This window comes from Ranitomeya imitator, chromosome 9, assembly GCF_032444005.1.
Source record: "Ranitomeya imitator isolate aRanImi1 chromosome 9, aRanImi1.pri, whole genome shotgun sequence".
Classification (NCBI taxonomy): Eukaryota; Metazoa; Chordata; class Amphibia; order Anura; family Dendrobatidae; genus Ranitomeya; species Ranitomeya imitator.
The window spans coordinates 44,627,194-44,647,964 of record NC_091290.1 but is presented as its reverse complement, the minus strand read 5'-3'; the positions used below and the strand labels follow the sequence as shown (position 1 = coordinate 44,647,964).

Here is a 20,771-nt window from a genome sequence, read left to right as displayed (position 1 = left end):
GACTGTGCCTCCATTCATTCGCCATGGGACTGCTGGAAAAAGCCAAGTGTGGCACTCAGCAGCCCCATAGCGAATGAATGAAGCACAGATCGCACTTGTGCACTGCAGCTCCATTCTAGTGGGGATAAAAGCTGCATATTTTGCCAATCGGTGCAGGTTCCAGTGATCGGACCTCCACCAATCAACAAGTTATCACCTATAGCAGCAGCCACTAAGCCACAGTGAAATTCAGCTGATTGGTGAGGGTCCCAAGTGTCAGACCCACCACCATCACGGATCTCATATTGATGATCTATATTATGATAGATCATCAGTATGTCAGGCCTGGACAACCCCTTTAAATCTATTGATTGATCCACTATACAAATCTATAATCACTCAGTGTTATATCTGTCCATAATGCACTGTGGAGTCGTCTTTCTGCCTTGACGGCTGGTTTACATGATGATCGGGGGGTCAGTCGGAGTGTCAGTGCGCTTTATGAAAGTATTAATGATGATCACATTTCCGAATGTATTATTGCGAATTTGCGGAGAGGAGGTATTTTATAGAATTTCAATAAACCTTCGTTCTGCATCACGCCTGCATTGTTTGTTTCTTTCCACATTTTGTTGTTTTGATGAGTAATGGCAGCCAGTGTCCTCTGACGTTACCCTCTCCTGCACTGCGCCGGAGCCGTCAATCAAAGAGGGAGGTGCGTGGAACGCTTTAAGGAACAGAAACTGAGCACTTGTCATGGCCAATGGCCGCCCACTGAGCCCATTAGAGTTCATTTGCATGACTGCTAAGACATACTCTCCTGTGAAATTAGACCTTGTTCCATATCCACGTTCACAAATGTGTTTCGCACCCCTACCCAAGTGCTGTAATTAGTGTCATGGCGAGAGAGAAGCGCTGACAAACTCCTTAAAGAGAATGTGCCATGAGAATATAGAGAAAATGACCTGATTAAAATTGGTTTCTATGTTAAAAGGAATCTGTCACCAGGTATGCGCTACCTCATCTGTCAGCGGCACGTTGTAGGGGCAGAGACCCTGATACCAGTGATGTGTCACTTAGTTTACTTTGTGCAGCAGTTGTGATACAATCACAGTTTTCCCTGCTACAGATTTAGCTGTCAATGATGAGCTCTATATAACCCCGCCCACAAGACTGATTATCTGCTTTCTGTGGACACTGCATAAGCAAAAATCTGCCAATCAGTGGTGGGGGCGGAGTTATACACAGCAGTTGATTAAGGCACCACTAGACACCTAGTCCTGTAGTGATAATCTGCTTATAAAACACTAATTTTATTTAATCAACAGCAACACAGCTTAGTAAGTGGCACATTGCTGTAATCAGGCTCTCTGCCCCTACATCATGCTGCTCTCGGATTACATAGCAAAAATCTGACGACAGGTTCTCTTTAAATGCATGGCTGGCAAATTTTTGATCATGAACTGTAATAAAAAAAAAAAAACTAAATAAAAATCTTGCAATTTTCATAATTGACACAGTGGTTATTGTATAATATACATGTACATTAGCAGCACTAGACTAACTCCGATCCTAGCACCTAATGAGCATGTGCAAAGGTCATTATGAAGGGAAGAGGTCGGCTGTGACATCACCTATTGTGATTGGTGGATCCTGTTATCACTTGTCAATAGAGATGTTCCCTGTCATTGTAATCCTGTCTGTGACGGTAATGAGACTTGTACAAATTATTTTGTAAAGAACAGGAAGTGTTATTATGAAATATATATTAAAATAAATTTTAAAAAAATCGCACAAAACCCTAATTAAAACAGTGGGTCATTTTCTGATGATACATTCACTGAAACTCTTTTTTTCTCCTTTTTTTTTAAATAATGACCACAACCACTCAAGAAAAGGTTCTGATTTATATATATTTCTTTATTTTTTTTATTTTGCATGTTGGGTATTATTGGTGCCTAACTGGATAAACGTGCCTTTAGTGTTTGACACCTAGATGGGTATATACTTCCTATATTACTTATGACAGATGCAAGAAAAATGTATGTACCATAGATTACCCAAGAAAAAGACAATTATATGGCTCATTAACCAGAAGCAATAGAATTTTCCATACATTAATGAGAAGGGCAGTGGCCATGTTCTCTTTCATCTATAAATCACACTGGAGATCATGATCGCTGTCCTGTGACCGGCTGACACATTGCACATTACTATTTTATTTGTTCTCACGTATGAAACCGGCATCTTTATATCAAATAATCGGTTTATTGATCTATATAAAATCGGTCTTCTCCCGGGTTATTGGATATTGGTTTACAACCTTACATTCCTTAGTTAGACCACAAATCAAATTTTCCAGGACCCCCATAAAGTGATTAATCAAGTTGTGGACAAACGGGTCTTCTCCCTGGTTCTGCACAGCAGAAAGGGTCCATGTCTGTAGAGAAAGCAACTTAGTCCATAAGTTCTCCTAAGGAAAGCTCATTTTAAAACTTGGATTGTTTTACCCATCACATGACTCCATTTGGATGACTTCTGGAGAGACTTGATCCCCATGATATGATCACCCCTTTCAACTGTTTGCTTCTTCTCCAACATCTCTACTGAGCGCCATATTGCCCTTCATGTTAAATCAACCAAGAACATCTCCAGATCCGAAATGGCTAAATCAGTGAGACAACATTGACTTTTTTCCATATTCCGTCATGCCCATTTGTCTCAGCCCAACGTTAATTGATTGAAAAGCTTGAAAAGAACCATGACTTATAGTCCGCACGTAAAGTTCAAAGCAACTAGTTCCTTTAGCTAGGAGGACACGTTGGCTTTGTACTAACATCTCTCCATGGATCAGCAGCACAGTCGAAGGACTTTGCGAAAATAGTTCCTAAACTCTGTGTTGAATATGGTATAGATGACCGGGTTTAGGGCGCTGTTGACGTATCCCAGCCACGTGACGGTGCTGAAGAGGGGTGCCGGCATGTAACAAGACTCGCACAGAGCTCGGGTGATGTGCACCACAAAGAACGGCGTCCAGCAGAAGAGAAATGTGCCTAAAATGAGGGGAAATACAGCAGAATTAATGGAAAGGATGAAGATGGAAGAACAATTGACTTATGTCCAAATTAGGTGATACTGAGTAGTAGATCACATTCACTTATTCAGTATTTGGTCAGTATTTTACATCAGTATTTGTAAGCCAAAACCAGGAGTGGGTGATAAATACAGAAGTGGTGACTGGTTTCTATTACAGCTTTCCCCTTTGATTGTTCCACTCCTGATTTTGCCTTGGAAATACTGATGTAAAATACTGACCACATACTGAATGTGTGAACGCGACCTTATGGTGAGATCCACCTAATATTGCGGAATGTCATAGAACTTCTAAAACACATATGGGCAGGTCTAAAAAATGGTTAAACATATCTTACATTTTTTATGTTAGCATTGAACACAATCAACTTGGGTATCGCATGGGAGGATAACTAATTACATAGGGTTTCTAGCGATTGCGTCTGCCATGAGGGGGATGCACATGACTTATGAAGACATGCAAGAACATTTGATGGATCAGTCAGTTAATGCACATGGAAGCCTACTCATTTTACACTGGGTTTATGCAATGTGTCTGGGATTGAGACGCAACCTTCGGTGGTGCCATAGTGTGAGCGCCATATGTGCTTTGTTCCTCAGCAGTATCCATCTTTTCCGATGGGTACAAGAATCCAATCCACTACATTTTTATGCCCACCTGAAATGAGACACAACGCTAGGAAAAAAAAGTACATATGGGACCCTATTGAACTTTTGCATCCTTGCAGTCAAGTGCCCCTTAGGGGTTTGCTGAAAACGCAGTGTGAATAGGCATTATGTTTTGGATGAATGCACTCTACAAAATAAATACTCAAAAAACCTCAGTCGGACCATCTGAAAATACAACATACAACACCCTACAGATCACCATACCGTAGGAAGCGGAGTGCTTTAATCAGCCGCTGTGCACATGGATCTGCCTGATTATGAGGCTTAGGAGTACCAATTGTAGAGACATCCCCAACAAAAGTTTTCCTGGAACTGCTAATCTGTGGAGTCTACTTCATACAGCACAGTTGTTTGGTTAGATTGGAAAAATATTACGAGGGGTGTTGAGGCCCACGAGAAGTTAGAAATCAGGGCAGCATCGTGTGATAACCTTCCTGATTACTAATAGCTCTCCACTGATCACAGATTCCACTTGGGGGGCACAACAGTGGTTTCGATTGATGCTTTTCAGTATGAATATAGTTCACGCAGAATGATATTATTGGTATGCTTAGTCTCTGTTTTTCCCAGATTTTCATGAGGCACCCAATATTTATATTTATACATTTTATTACTGGTGAAGACTAAGCTCTTTTTCTTTTTACCCCGAAAATATTAGAGGTTGTCAGTTTCTTTTCACAAAATGTTGATAATGTTTTTTCAAACCTTATGCAAAGGTAAAGTGGAGCCGCTTTACATTTTCCAGAGAAAGCTTTTAAAAATCTCAAGTAGTTTTTTTTCTATATCTCTCCTATTAACGTTTTGTTTTAGCGTTGTTTCAAACTGGTGGGATGGTGGGGATAAACATTATATATATTCTACAATAAAATAATAGCACATTGACATCCAAGGCGTTCAGAAAACTGAGTGTTAGGGAGGGAACAGACAGGATCATGTAGATATCCCATCGCTGCCACCAATTTGCCAGGGAACAGCCAAGGGATCACACAGATATCCCATCGCTGCCACCAATTTGTCAGGGAACTACCAGGGGATCACACAGATATCCCACCGCTGCCACCAATTTGTCAGGGAACAGCCAAGAGATCATGCAGATATCCCACTACTGCCATCAATTTGTCAGGGAACAGCCGGGTGATCATGCAGATATCCCACCACAGCCACCAATTTGTCAGGGAACAGCCGGGTGATCATGCAGATATCCCACCACAGCCACCAATTTGTCAGGGAACAGCCGGGTGATCATGCAGATATCCCACCACAGCCACCAATTTGTCAGGGAACAGCCGGGTGATCATGCAGATATCCCACCACAGCCACCAATTTGTCAGGGAACAGCCGAGTGATCATGCAGATATCCCACCACAGCCACCAATTTGTCAGGGAACAGCCGAGTGATCATGCAGATATCCCACCATTGCCATCAATTTGTCAGGGAACAGCTGGGTGATCACACAGATATCCCACCACAGCCACCAATTTGTCAGGGAACAGCCGAGAGATCATGCAGATATCCCACCACAGGCACCAATTTGTCAGGGAACAGCCGGGTGATCATGCAGGTATCCCACCACAGGCACCAATTTGTCATGAACAGCCGAGAGATCATGCAGATATCCCACCACAGCCACCAATTTGTCATGAACAGCATTCTTCTGCCATAAATCGTCAGGACAATCGCGCAATTAATTGACAATTGATGGACACACAGTTGCTTTCGCTATTAGGCACGTTATTGTGGAACTTCACAGTTAACATATAGTATATACACATCTGATTCCAAAACATGAGATATAGATACTTCGGTAAGATCCCCGCCAAGCTCCTCAATAACTGATGACTAGCTGTCACCACCAATCATTAATACATGCCGATTGGACACCTATTTCTGGTAACATATGGTCTCGAGAGGCTTCTGGGATGCGGTTTATAGAATAAAAGGAACAAAGCTATTAAAGTTTATATGTTAAACCCAAAAAAATAGGCAGTGTTTTGTAAAAATATACAAAATACAAAACAATAGGGGACAAGACAATACAGTATATACAATCACATATAAATAAAAAGGATAAACAAAAGAAAATTACTAGACCTGATGTCACAGGAATGGAGCAGATCTTAGCGGAGGGAAGCACTCTGATTGGAAAATGGTGTAGTCCTACAGCGAGCTGTATCTCCTAGCACTGAATAATAATGATAATTGAGAATCTGATTTTAGCAGGTACAAGCCACTTCCCTTGTTGATCTCAGATAGGGGCTGGTTTATCGACAATCTTAAGGACTTCCATCACTGGCCCCCACCCTACCTGTATGTCTTTGGAGCATTGGTGGCAGCACCCCTGAGCACAGGGAGAACATACAAATTCCTTACAAATGTGATCCATGGTGGGATTTGAACCCTGGACTCCCGTGCTGCAAAGCACCAGTGCGTTCTACTAAGCCACCATGCTGCTCGGAAGATACCTTTTGGCAAAATCATTGATATGTCTCGCAGCCAATAGGAAGATCAGGAATAACTAGAGCAGGTCCACTTGCAATTTCTAAAGCACAACTGAGAGGTAGAATTACTCAGACCTCAGTCAGATTTGAACTATAGACCCAAGCATTGAAAAGTAATCGAGCTAACCACTGAGCCACCGTGCAGCCTGAGGGTTGCCTGATGGCTAGGTCATCAGTATATCTATCAGTGCTCACTGACAGGTCATGAAAAACTAGTGGGTCCATTTGCAATTTCTAAAGTACAACTGAGAGGTAGAATTTCTCAGACTTCAGTCAGAATTGAACTAAGGACTCAAGCGTTGAAAGGTAATTGAACTAACCACTGTGCCACCACAGAATTACCTGATGGCTAGGTCATCAATATGCCTATCAGTACCCATCGACAGGTCATGAAAAGGAAGAGCAGGCTTCATTTGAGGTCTCTGATTTCATTTTCTAAGATGTGTCTGAGACCAAAAATCTCATTGACCTCATTCAGAGTTGAACCAAGGACCCAAGTGTAGGATGGCAGTGGAGGTTACCACTGAGCCACTGTGCTACCTGAGAGTTTGTTTCCGGCCATATCATCAATAGGACTATCAGCATTTATGGGAAGGTCAGAAAAAACTAGAGCAGGTACCATTATAATCACTGACTACAATTTCTAAAGTTCACCTGAGAGGAGGAATCTCATTGTCCTCAATTAGAGTTGAACCCAGGGCACCAGCAGTGCTAACCACTGGGCCATCATGCTGCCTGAGAACTAAACTCTGGGTAAGTCATCAATATGATTCCCGGCACCTATGGTAAAGTCAGGAAAACTAGACATAGCTGCCCAACACATCTAACCAATCTGTTCATTGATTTCAATTTCTAAAGTGAGGTGGAAAACAGGGCCGGACTGACCATCTGACAAATGCCGGAAGGGCCTGTCTGGTCATGGGCTGCCTTGTCTGCTACGTTGTTAACAGAATCGGTGTTCTGAAGACACCCATACTGTTAAGAGTTGTGATGGAGCACAAAGTCGCTGAAGCAGGCCACGGGTATCATTACAAATACAGTATTGGTTTTGTAGAAACAAAGTGTTGGAATGAAGTTTTCGCTCTTTTTCCCTTTACAATATTTGAGGAAGCCATACTTAAGCGCTCAATATGAGGGTGACACATTCCTCTCAAGATCTGGTATAAGGGATTGCCATTACATTTATGACGCTGAGTAACATCACATCTGTATACTGCTCCTTCCATGAGGACTAGTAAGTGCAGATGGCACTAGTTAAGATTAACTTCTTATATTAGACTGTCCTAACGACATTCCTTACCAGAAGTCATTTTGTGAACTGAAGCGCATTACCTCATCTGCTCTGTCACCAGACGCTGTCATGATTATGTTATGAAAAATGGCAGTCTATTCAATACCGATGACTTATGGAAGGAAAGAATGGATGGTTGTGCCTCTAATCTCCGTATCTATTTAGCAGAACAAATTTATTCCATCCAATACTATTGTGCTTTCCTCATTGTGATTCTAGTAGTTGTTTCATTGATGAAGACAGGAAAGTAATGTAATCTGTCATTACTACCATGCAGAGGCTAATGAAGGGTATGGTGTCCTTGTCCTTTCTTCCAGTCTTGGTGGACCACTAATGAGCAGTACAACATCCAAGTTGTTCAGAGCTGTAATGCGGCACGGGGCCATATGACTCTGACTCTGCAGAGAGTTAGATATTGACTGAATCTCATTCCCCAATGGACACGGAATCAAAATGATTCATCCCCCATTGATAATTAGGTTCATTAGCAACATTTGCAACCAATAAAACAAGAACAATTTAAAGGGAACCTGCCAGCAGGATTGTGCACAGTAACCTACAGACAGTGTCAGGTTGGCGCCGTTATACTGATTACAATGATACCTGGTGATGAAATCCGTCTTGTGGTTGTTGTTTAATCTTTATTTTCAGTTTTTAGCTGATATGCTTCGGGGGTCTTCATGTAGTGCTCTGATTAGTTATTCATGGGTATGGCTTTTGACAGGTCACTGATCCCTCACTGACTGTCCCCCTAGTTTACATAATGAATATATGTACATACTTAAAAAAAACAAACCTTTTGCAGCCCGGCGCCAGCCGTCACACCTGCGCTACAGCATAATCGCATGTTTACTGTGTTAATAATAAATGTGCTTGAGGTTATCCTGATAATATATAAAATAAAAAAATTAAAAATTTCTCCCTCCAAGATGGCACCTGCCTGCAGAAGGGTTATTTTTCAGTATGTACATAATATTCATTATGTAAATTAGGGAGCAGGTCAGTGAGAGATCAGTGACCTGTTAGCAGTCTTCATTATGAATACCTAATCAGAACACCACATGAAGTCCCCCACAGGCCACCCCGAAGTAAGAGAATCTCATTAACTCAAAACTACAATTAAAGATTAAACAACAACCACAAGACGGATTCCATCAACCAAGGTATCATTGTAATCAGTATAACAGCGCCGACCTGACACTGTGTGTATGTTACTGTGCACAATCCTGCTGACAGGTTCCCTTTAAATTACTAAACCACCTACATAACAAACGGTTTCTCCAAATTTATCACATAATGCCACATTTAATGATTACTACAGTATGAGAAATTATTCACCCCATCATGACAAGCATGTTTAGTATTTAGTAGAGAACCTTTGAATGTTGTTACCTGCTGCAAAACATGATGCATAACCAGACACCGACTTTTGGTAGCTTTAATGTGGAGTCTTATCACATTCCTCATAGCCTGTGGCTTCCAGTTTACTGATAGCCATGGGTTTGCATCATGGAACCACCTTCCTCAATTCCCTCAAAGATTTTCTGTGGTGTACAAGAAAGGCGACTGTGAGTCACTCCAGAATCTTCCAGGACTTCTTCTAAATTCAAGGACAAAATCTTGGTGGGTTTTTCGGGTTATTTGGGATCATTCTCCTATTGGAAGGTCCAGTGATGCCCAAGTTGCAAGTTCCTCATCAATGAGCCGCTGCCATGTTTCATTATAGGCATCACCAAGACACTGCCATGCTTTCCTGTGGGCATCATTGAGCCAATAGCCACTTCACTGTAGGTATCATTAAGCCACCACCATGGTTCACTGTAAGCATCACAGAGCAACCACATTTCTCTGTAAGCATCTATGAGCTACCACCATGCTTTACTATAGGCAGGGTGTTCTTTTCAGTCTATGCTTCACTCTTTCTACTTCATATATACTACTGTCGCTGTCCTAAAAAGATCCAGTTTTGTTTAATCGCTTCTCAGAATAGAATCCTGAAATTTCTACAGCTTGTTTATTTTTTTTGTGCAGCAAATTGGCACCAACTTTTGTTTTTGTGCATGTCTTAGAGCTCGGGCATGGAGATCTTTAATATTTATTATGTACCTTACTGTAGAAACTAAAACCCCAGTGCCTGCTGAAGAAGAAAAGTCAACTCCAATATGCTCAAAAAACACATCTTGCAGTAGGACTGTTGCAGTCACTTGAGAATTTTTGACCACCTGCCACCTTAGGAATCTGGTGACAACTGGTAAGTTTCCTCTTTCTGTCCCATCCAGACAGTGGAGCCAGTGTGCCTATATCTTGAGCTTGTGAACTCTACTTCCAATTCTATCTCAAGAAACATTAAAGTACTTTCCTGTCTTTTTGCATCCTTTTTATTGATTTTCCAAGGCAATGATCTCTTCTCTTAATCTTTTTTTTACAACTCAGGATTATATTAGGGAACTGGGAGTCATTGCTCATGAGGAATGGGATAATATTCTTCAAGAACACTGATAGATATTGATGACTTAAATTATGATGAATTCAAGCTTAAAAAAATGGCAGAGCTGGCCATCTAAGTGCAGAAATTTGCTACTCTTTTTCCCCAACTTAGACTTTTGCAAAAAATTCACAACATTTCAATCAGTTTTAAGCCAGGATTCTAGCGAAAACTGTTTGACAAATCAGGGCCTTTGTGTTGAATTTGGAGACCCTAGTTGTGATACTAGATATTAGTTGCATTGATCTATTTAAATTGTTCTTGTTTGGTTTATTGCAAACAGCAGAAAGTTTGTAATTCTACTAATAAACCGGACTTGCATTGGAACTTGAATAATTTTGATTGCATTTGTATATAAAATATCTAATCTTCTGGATAATGAATGATTGCTATATTCCAAACTTATAAGTATTGCAGACAGCTGCGTGGATCTTCAATACTCCAATGTTGCAGGCAACCTTAGTGACCATTATCTATTTATAAAGAAGGCTTAACTCAACTGGGATTGAATGAAGCGCACTAGGAGTGAATTAGAAGCTGAATGATGTCAGCAGCTCTTGCTAATCATCAGCAGAAGGCAAGGGAAGCCTGAGACCTCACTGCCGCAGCAGATCTGCCAGCCCTGTTCCGTTCCCAATGAGATAATGTTCCACTTCTGCTTTTCACACTCTGCTAACTTCAGCTTAGCTAATTATCTACTTAATTATAGGATTTTTTTTAACATTTAAAGGGCCAGAAAACCTAAAGTGCATGTTGACTTAAAGGCATGGGTAATTTATAGCATGTAGTCAAGTGAGTAGTCCAGTTTCTACCATTTTTTTGGGGAAAAATTAATTTATAAACATCTATTTTTTGTTTTTAAATTAACAAAGTTTTATCTGACCTCATTTAGATAGATGACAATAAAGAGAAGTTTAATTTTCTGTAATACAGGACCAGTCACCAGTATTCATTCTTTGAGCTTTCTTTCACCCCCCACATCCGATCACTGGCTCGCTCTTGTTATCTACATCTTAAAAACATTTCTAGAATTCGACCCTATCTTACTTTCGACACTGCAAAAACTCTCACTGTTTCTCTTATTCATTCTCGTCTGGACTATTGTAACTCTCTACTAATCGGCCTCCCTCTTACCAAACTCTCCCCTCTCTAATCTGTCCTGAATGCTGCAGCCAGGATCATATTCCTCACCAACCGTTACACCGATGCCTCTACCTTGTGCCAGTCATTACACTGGTTACCCATCCACTCAAGAATCCAGTACAAACTTATTACCCTCACCCACAAAGCGCTCCATGGCTCAGGACCACCCTACATCTCCTCCCTGGTCTCAGCCTACCACCCTACCCGTGCCCTCTGTTCTGCTAATGACCTGAGGTAAGCATCCTGAATATGTATAATAAATTTTGGCACTCAACTTTGTCAACTGCAAGTATTTTATTGGCAGCCACTTGTACAAACATTTCGGTCAACGGTACTGACCTTCTTCAGTGTACTTAATGTTAAGAAATAGCGAGTATGTCTGGCTCAAAATTAGATATGGTCCTATTTTGGATCCTATGTGATGGTCCTAATGAGGATGGTATGTAAAGTAAGATAGAAATCACCGGTTGGTTATGCTCCTCATCCAATTGGGACAAAGAACTAAATCCTATGCAGTTTTATATCGTATTCGAATCCGAGTGGTGGACCGGAATAGTGTTTGTCCCTGTCTAAGGGTGGGTGGCACTGGTATCCAGTAGGAACGCGGTATCCGCCGCTTGTTCTTTGACCCAATTGGATGAGGAGCATAACCAACCGGTGATTTCTATAATACTTTACATACCATCCTCATTAGGACCATCACATAAGATCCGAAATAGGACCATATCTAATTTTGAGCCACACATACACGCTATTTCTTAACATTAAGTACACTGAAGAAGGTCAGTACCATTGACCGAAACATTTGTACAGGTGGCTGCCAATAAAATACTTGCAGTTGACAAAGTTGAGTGCCAAAATTTATTGTACATAGTTTCTAGTGTGGGAACCTTCTTTTGAGCACCACTACAGCTGTGCCACGTTACACTTTATTATATGAGCATCCTCAATAATCAGAACCTCCGACCCCTGTCTCCAGGACTTTTCACGTGCTGCGCCAATTCTTTGGAATGCACTACCCAGGTTAATACGATTATTCCCCAATCCACACAGTTTTAGGCATGGCCTAAAAACGCATTTGTTCAGACTGGCCTACCACCTCAACGCATTAACCTAACTATCCCTGTGTGGCCCATTCAAACTTTTTACCCTAACCAGGTTCCTCGCATCATGTTCTCACATGCTTCATGCATTTAATAACCCTTTGTGTCTGTACTGTTACATACTTAGGCTGATAAACGGTTCATGCAGCATTACATGAACACCTGATTCTTACACTATAAAGAGAATGCCCCAGGCAGGAGTTCCAGAGTATCAGAGACAGAGAAAAAAGTACCAGTCTTACTGGCATTATAGTTTCCTAGAGGGGAGAGAAGACGCGGGTTGAGAACAGGACTCTTATTAACTGGACTGAAGTATTGAACTGGGCTGTGGTGAAGTGTAAAGGAATGTTGAAGATAGAGGATACAAGAAAAGAGGGGAAAGAATTGATACTGCATGTGGAAAATGCTCCGTATTGTAAAAGAAATGTTCATCAAGATTTGTGCCCTGTCATTGATAAAAATTAAAATCCCTATAGAGAGCTCTGGAGAGGGGACATATCACCCTCATATTGAACACATAACATCTATTGTGTCTGGGAAAGAGAAAAACTAATTATAACTATAGAACAGATAAATTAATTATAACTGAAGAAGATAGAAACTAATTAAAATAGGGGAAGTGAGAGAGATGACACTTCCATCTGCCTTGAAGTAGGTGCCTCTTGCATTGACCAGGTAATTAAGGCAGGTAGACTTGTTGGGAACGAAAACATAAAGGCTGAGACTCATTTACGCAGAGGAGGAAGATACTAGTATGCTTCCAAACCAAAAAGCTTCCTCTGATCAAAGCACTGATCGCAGACCATATGGAGCCAGTGGTCAACTATGAATTTTTGTGATATGCATTGATCCATTATTTATGGGAGATATATTTTTGGCATTGTACTGAATGCACTCACATCACTCTAAGGTCATTTTAACCCCTCCAACCTAACGACGCCCAATGGATGATGCTATCCAGACCATGTTTCATCTCTATATAAAGGTAACATTGCGATAAGAAACACAACGACAATATCTACATCTGGGGAACTCCAGGGGCAAAGATATCCTGTAAATTGGGTATCTCTTATAATTCTGAAAGACCTAGCATGTCCCTCAACTAGCCCCCACATGGGGGAGGTGTGTGGGCATAACCTTGATCTGTTAGAAAGCAGAATTTGGGTCTCTGTTATTGTCAGTCTTCGAAGGTTCCGCTTACTGTAGTTCTGTCCGTTTTCCTAAGGAGTACCTATGTCCGCTAAGCTCTGAGACATTTGTGTGACATCAGGTTTAGTAATTTTCTTTTTTTTATCCCATTCTATGTAATTGTATGTACCATATTGTTTTGTTTCCATTTTGTATCATCTTTGTGTATTTTTATAAACATTGCCTACCTTTCCAGATTAAATATATGAAATTTAATAGTGCTTTTCCTCTTGCTCTTTAAACCACACCCCTGAAGCCATATGCTACCTGTAACAGGTGTCCAATCAGCCTGGATATATGATTGGTGAAGGCAGCTAGTGATTGTATCCAGTTAAATATATACAGACATGGCCGAAAGTGTTGGCAACCTTGAAATTGTTCCAGAAAATGAAGTATTTTAAACAGAAAATTATTGCAATTACACATGTTTGGTTATACACGTTTATTTCCTTTGTGTGTATTGGAACAACTGGACATCATTTCACACAAACCCCCAAAATGGGCTGGACAAAATTGTTGGCACCTTTCCAAACATGTGGGTAAACAACTTTGTTTCAAGCATGTGATGCTCATTCAAACTCACCTGTGGCAAGCAACAGGTGTGTGCAATATAAAAAACACACATGAAGCCAGATAAAAAGGGGAGAGGCTGACTCAATCTTTGCATTGTGAGTCTGTGTGTGCCACACTAAGTATGGAGAACAGAAAGAGATTCCATGCATTGGAATCGGGGGTGTATATACCATACGCTCACTGAGAATTCCCCAATAACTGGCCAAGAAGTGGAAGCTTGCCACGTTACGCTTGGCATTTTCATCAAGATCGAGTTTTGCACCTGGAAGAACAGATTGATGCGGGGAAGACTCAAATTATTTGGAGGATGGATCCAGTTACGAGGTCTAAAATGGTGCAGAGCTTAAACATTGAAATGGTGGTTAGCAGCGCAGAACACGGCCATCTTGGGCTTAGAAGGAACAAAAAGGCACAGAGTTGTCCAGCCCTCCAGATTTTGTACCTACTGGAGGGAATATCGGGACTGGAAGTGCCAGTCTACAGCGAGTAATGGCAGCTACAGGGAAACGAAGTGGAAGGACAAGGACCACCCAGTAAAGTGTGACTCAAGAAAACGGGAATAGGAAATAGAGAAATGGGATGGTGCGCCGAAGAGAACCCACCCAGTGAAAGGCAGAACTGTGATGATGGGGGACTTGCAACAAAAGAGATGGCACCATTTGTGGCTTGGAAGTCAAAGAGAGTGTTGTATGGTAAAGTAACGGAGACAGGAGTAGCAATGGCAGTATGGGAATTGTTGTTAGTGAAGGGAGGCCTTGCGCAGAGTGAGCCGTTTGAGGTAAGGCTAGGTGGCCTGATGGAAGAAACGGTGGCCAGACGCAAGCAGGAGTCTGAGCCTCTGACTATGGCTTCACGGCCCACAGAAGGGGCCTGGACGTCCGTGGGTCTCGTGCCAACCCCAGAAGTAGTCCCCACCCCTTTCACCAGCATAATCTGGGACAAGATAAGAAGGGAGGCTAGACGGCCCTGGAAGCGAGGACCTGGTTCTGCATGTGACCTGGCGGATGGTCCTGTGCTTCAACTGTGAGAGGTAATATGGCTTTCTGAAAGAGGAGTGTACTAGACACATCATGTACATCAATGCTCTTTCTGCTCTGGTCATCTTTACTCACAGAGCTGACAATTAGGAGAGTGGGAACAATTTTTTAAATAAGACAGACCTAGAGGGTGTTTTCCGGTGGTTGTCTGCAGGGTGAGGATGGGTCACTGCCACCACGAGTGGAGGTGCCCATCCCGAGGGTCATAATTCCACCATGTCCGGGGGCTCGTTCCTGTGATTCCATAGAGGAGTTGAGAGCTATGAGTGAGGTATCCGCAAGCGGTGACATAGCAAATCCCATTGTGTTATATGTGGCCCAGGTGACGCACTTGGCTGTGTATGTGCAGAAGGCTGGTACCAGGAAAAAAAACTGGGTCTGAGTGAAATAGAAGAATTAGAGTTGAAAGCTGGAGGTGACAGTGTTGTGCTGCTTGAACCCTTGTTTATGAAGGATGAAGTTTCAGCAGGTCTATTGACCCACTTGTCTGGGACTCCCACACGTTAATGGCCATGCATGTTTGAAATGTGTTCCCCCTTATTTGTTTTGTTGTGCTCATTGCACAGTGCCCTGCTGAATTTAGAGATGCTGCTGCCACTCGACAGTCCAACATCCACAGTCAAGGACTGAATCTTATTTCGTATGGATGTTGTCCCTAAGGGACTCTGTGTGTACCTGTCTTGTGGACCAGAGTGGAGTTGAAGGACTGAGTCTCTGTCCTACGGACTGATGGGGGGGTAAGGATTGTGCCCTTGATGAAAAAGGCCTCCCATTAAAGGGAAGGACTGTACTATGTGTTGTTGACTCAAGGGCCCTTGTTCAGAGGGGCCAAATTAACCCGAAGGACTCATGTTGGGTTTGAGGAAAGCAAAAAGTACTAAGATGGCCATAAGTTCTGGGGTCCCAACTCAGTAGGACCTCCTCTGTCTCCCAAGTAAATGAAAAAGACTTTATCTGGTCTGGTCTAAGTAATGTGCAAGCGAGTGTCTGCGTCATCTAAAATAAAAAGGACTCTAGCTGGTGATATAAGTTATGTGCATGAGTATGTTAGTATTTTCCATGTTCCGGATGGCCATCATTACAGAAGGGGGAAATGTAAGAAGATGGACATATTGCACACTTTCTCCTCCCTTGAAGAACAAGTATAACGTTTTATTGTGTAATGTGAACTGTGAAATGCGTTATAGTGTTGGTATTATATTCTGCTATCATTGTCATATATTGATGCCATTAAGGAGTGGTACGCAACTGTAAATAAATAACTTTCTGCCCCTACTTAAAGGGGTTTTCCCATGAACAAAAGTTCATTTTAATCAATAGATCTTGGAATAATAATAAGTTCCACAATTGGATGTGTTTAAATTAAATGTTCCTGTGCTGAGATAATCTTATAAATGTGGCCCTGCTGTGTACTGTGTAAGGCTATGTGCACATGTCCGGAATTTCCACGGGTAAAACACATGCAGAATTGGCATGGGTTTTCCCGCTAAACACTAGCATTTTACAAGCGTAATTAGCTTGTAGAATGCTAGCTTTTTCCAAGCGATCTGTAGCATCGCTTGGAAAAATGGTTGACAGGTTGGTCACACTTGTCAAACATAGTGTTTGACAAGTGTGTCCAACTTTTAACTATTGATGCTGCCTATGCAGCATCAATAGTAAAAAGATCTAATGTTAAAAATAATTAAAAAAATAAAAAATTGTGATATTCTCACCATCCGGCATCCCTCACAGCCTTCCCTCTCCTCGCGATGCTCCCGTTCCCAATAATGCCTCGTGACAATGACCCCAGATGACGTAGCGGTCTCGAGAGAGCATCCCTGGGAATGGGAGCATCGCGAGGAGTGGGAAGGCTGCGAGGGACGCCTGAAGGTGAGAATATCACGATTTTTTATTTAAATTCTATTTTTTTTAACAATTATATGGTTCCCAGGGCCTGGAGGAGAGTCTTCTCTCCTCCACCCTGGTTACCAACCAACCACACATGATCCACTTACTTCCCGCATGGTGGGTATAGCCACTTGTGGAAAGTAAGTGGATTAATGCATTCCTATGTGTGTGGAATCCTTGCGATTCCGCACAAAGAATGAACATGCTGCGTTTTTTTCCTGGAATGCGATTCCGCAGCGGAAGAAAAACGCAGCATGTGCACAAAAATTGCGGATTGCATTCTAATAATAGGATGCTTATTAGCTTGCTTATTAGGATGTTTATAGCGAAAAAACATGAAAAATCCTCAACGTCTGCACACAGCCTAATGGTTGTTTCTGACCATGCAGGAACATGGTCTGATTGTACCACATCTTCAGGGTGGGTGGGAGAAAAAAAAACTATACAGACATTACAGCACAGGATCACAAATGACTATTTCTTTGAAGTAAATCATTGTTTGAAACCAGGCTGAGAAATGTTTTACCTCACAAAAAGAATCAGTTGTGATCCCATACTGTCCTGTCTGTATACTGTTTTGCTTCTTCCCATCCCCAGGAGCTGTGGTGTGATCAGACCATGTTCCTGCACAGTCAGACACGGCCATTACACAGTACACAGCAGGGGAACATTTATAAGATTATCTCAGCACAGGAACATTTTTATTTAAATACATCCAATTGTGGAAGTTATTATTCCAAGATCTATTGATCTTGGGAAAACCTTTTAAGTCAGTGTTGCACAATTTAAAACTAACATAGTTCATAGAATTGAAAGAAACCTGTTGTATGAATCATGCTGCCTAACAATGAGCAGCAGTAACTAGGGAGAGGCACTTTCATTGAGTGCCTCTATGTTTACTGCATTTTGTGGCATTTCAGAGGAAATATAGTTTAAAGGAGAGATGTGTGATGCTGTGCCGGTCTTCGGTAAGGAAGGGGGTCTCAAACTGTCCCTGGAACTGGAACCCTAACTATCACTGTCCTGGTGATACTCTTGGGAGTGTAGAGGCCTGAGTCTCTGACCGTACTATGCTTCTGTAAAACACTGATCTGTCCCCTCCCCTACACCATGAGGTATGGGACAGAAGTGTAATTACCTTACACAAAGACACATCAGGGATAGCAGAAAACCTCTATCTTTCAAAAGCACTATCCAACAATAGGGAGGAGGATAGGGACAGGGAGGAATAAACTGAATGGGACCAGGAGATAAACACACACTAGTACATCAAACCACAGAACACTACTACAACAGCTCTACTCCATCCACTTAGCTTTAGCACACAGCACAGGAAGACAAATCTTTCACCGGCAGGGACAAGAAGGCCACACCAGTTTTTATAGGAAGAGGTAATGATCAGAAGCATCTGAAATGAAGCTGCATGTTTCTGACGAGCATAGAAAGGGTCAATAACCTCTTCAGCAGCAGAGGAAACTAAATCCATTTAATATGGGACACAAATCACACCATCTCTAAAGAAGACCTGTGATTAATTATCCTATGTGACCGTCTAGCTCCAGGTCTTCCAGGGGGACGTGACAACCTCAGGACAAGATGCAAACAAAACAAACAGTCATCTAGGCAGGTCCCTGCCAGTTTCTTCTGGCCTATCTTGACTTGATTGACAGGTCATTCTACTTTCACAAACAGACTTATATGGGTGGGGTGAAGTCATTCCATTGCCCATGTGTCCCCCCTTGCAGAACAAGTATATTGTTATATTGTGTAATGTGAACTGTGAAATGTGTTATGGTGTTGGGATTGTATTATGCCCAGCAACAGGTAGTAAACATTGGCAGTTAAAGTTAATGGTTGGGACTAGCCCAGAGTGGGATGGGCTAGGCTGAAGGGACAGAGACACTTCCTGTCAAAATGTGAGAAAGGGCTCAGAGTGTGCAGAAAGAAGACTTACGGTGAGCAGTGCGGCATGATGTGAGTGTCCCTAATGACAGGGAAGACAGAGACAGAGGAAAGCGAGGTCTTAAAGGAGAAAAAGGAAGAAACTGAGAAAAAGAGTGATCGATCGGAGATGGGTCCTGTGTTAGGATGTCTAGCAGTATGGCCCAGAGTTTATGACTCACAGATGTAACAGGCCTAGACGGGACAGAGTACATAAGACGAAGAGTGTGTCCCAGGCGGGAGGTCCGGAGCGTCAGAGACAGAGAAGATAAGTATCGGCCATACTGGCATTATAGTTCCCTACAGCTCAGAGAAGATGTAATGTCAAGGAATAGTTAATCAAGATATATGCCCGATATCTCCTTTATATTATCCCTCCCCAGTTATCGTAAGTAAAAAGTTTATTTTTCACTGTAACTGTTGGTCTCACACATTTGGCAACCTCTGGTCCAAGCCAACCCAAATCATTGGTTACATGCGGCCTGCAAGGTCAGAGCGTCCCCACTGCACAAGTCCACACACCCAGCCAGGACCACCACCTTTGTGTAACGTGCCGTGGTGCAAGAGACGAGTACCTCGCCCACGGCTACCACCCGCGCCACATCACAACTGTTCTCTCTATTTCCAACTCATTCTTAAGTTGTTTTCTCTTTAACAAGACATGGGGGCCCACAATAAGGGAGGCGCTCACTGATACTGCCTGTTATTCGGGTAGCATGAATTACTTGGTAGGTTCCCTTTAACTGTGCACTGACAAACCCAATGAAACCAAAGTGGCCCCTTCACACCTTACAGTCTGTAATATCTTAAAACAAAGATTAAATCATTCATCAGAGATCACAATTTTGTAGATATGAATTATCCCATATGCGAGACTTGGCAGCAAATTAATTAAATTGTAATAAATTGGTAGAATAATGAAACCCCACTCCACACTCCGACCTCATGATATTGACAGGCCGAGTCTGATTTATAAAGGGAGAATTCAGATAAATGAGTTTTAATTATCAAGGTTGAACGCATGCCTTTCACCGAAGCCTTTACCGAAAAGAATGACGCCAACAGCATGAATGAAATATTGTGTCACGGGCGGCCATTAGTGGTAACTACAATATCAATGCTAGAGGCTACTAGGACGACTTGGTAATGTGAAGCACACAGTATCACACGCGGAGACTTACAGGGACACCCCACACGTTTCCTATACAACTACCACTTTGTTACTTAATTGCATGCATTTAGAATTGTAAATCTTTTTTAACATTCGGTTTTATCAAAGATGTTTTTATGGGCTCTTTGTTACCTTGCACATTCAACTTTAATATTGTTGGTCATAAATCAGCCGAGAGGAGCTCACAAAATCACAGATTAACGAGTTAAAAACTATCACAAAGGACCATCAAAATGAGTTTACTGACAGATTCTCAGTTAAAGGGTGAGTCCAGTCTTGAGGTACCGTCACATTAAGCGACACTGCAGCGATATAGACAACGATGCCGATCACTGCAGCGTCGCTGTTTGGTCGCTGGAGAGCTGTCACACAGACCGCTCTCCAGCGACCAATGATCCCGAGGTCCCCGTGTAACCAGGGTAAACATCGGGTTACTAAGCGCAGGGTCGCGCTTAGTAACCCGATGTTTACCCTGGTTACCATTGTAAAAGTAAAAAAAAAAAAAACACTACATACTTACATTCCTGTCGCGTCCCCCGGCCTCAGCTTCCCTGCACTGTGTAAGCGCTGGCCGGAAAGCAGAGCGGTGACGTCACCGCTGTGCTTTGTTTTACGGGCGGCCGGCGCTGACACTGGGGGACGCAGGGAAGCTGACGCTGAGGAACGTGATAGGAATGTAAGTATGTAGTTCTTTTTTTTTTACTTTTAC

The 20,771-nt window shown here is 42.2% G+C and overlaps 1 protein-coding gene across 1 annotated transcript in view; it reads right to left on the bottom strand.

Moving 5' to 3' along the window:
* Positions 1–1,915: 1,915 nt before the first annotated feature.
* Positions 1,916–20,771, bottom strand: part of DRD4 (dopamine receptor D4) — a 37,058-nt gene continuing 18,202 nt past the window's right edge. Inside the window, exon 4 of the mRNA XM_069739106.1 lies at positions 1,916–3,032. Within this exon, the coding sequence (XP_069595207.1) occupies positions 2,830–3,032 (203 nt within the window). The 3' untranslated portion in view covers positions 1,916–2,829. The remainder of the gene's footprint in view (positions 3,033–20,771) is intronic.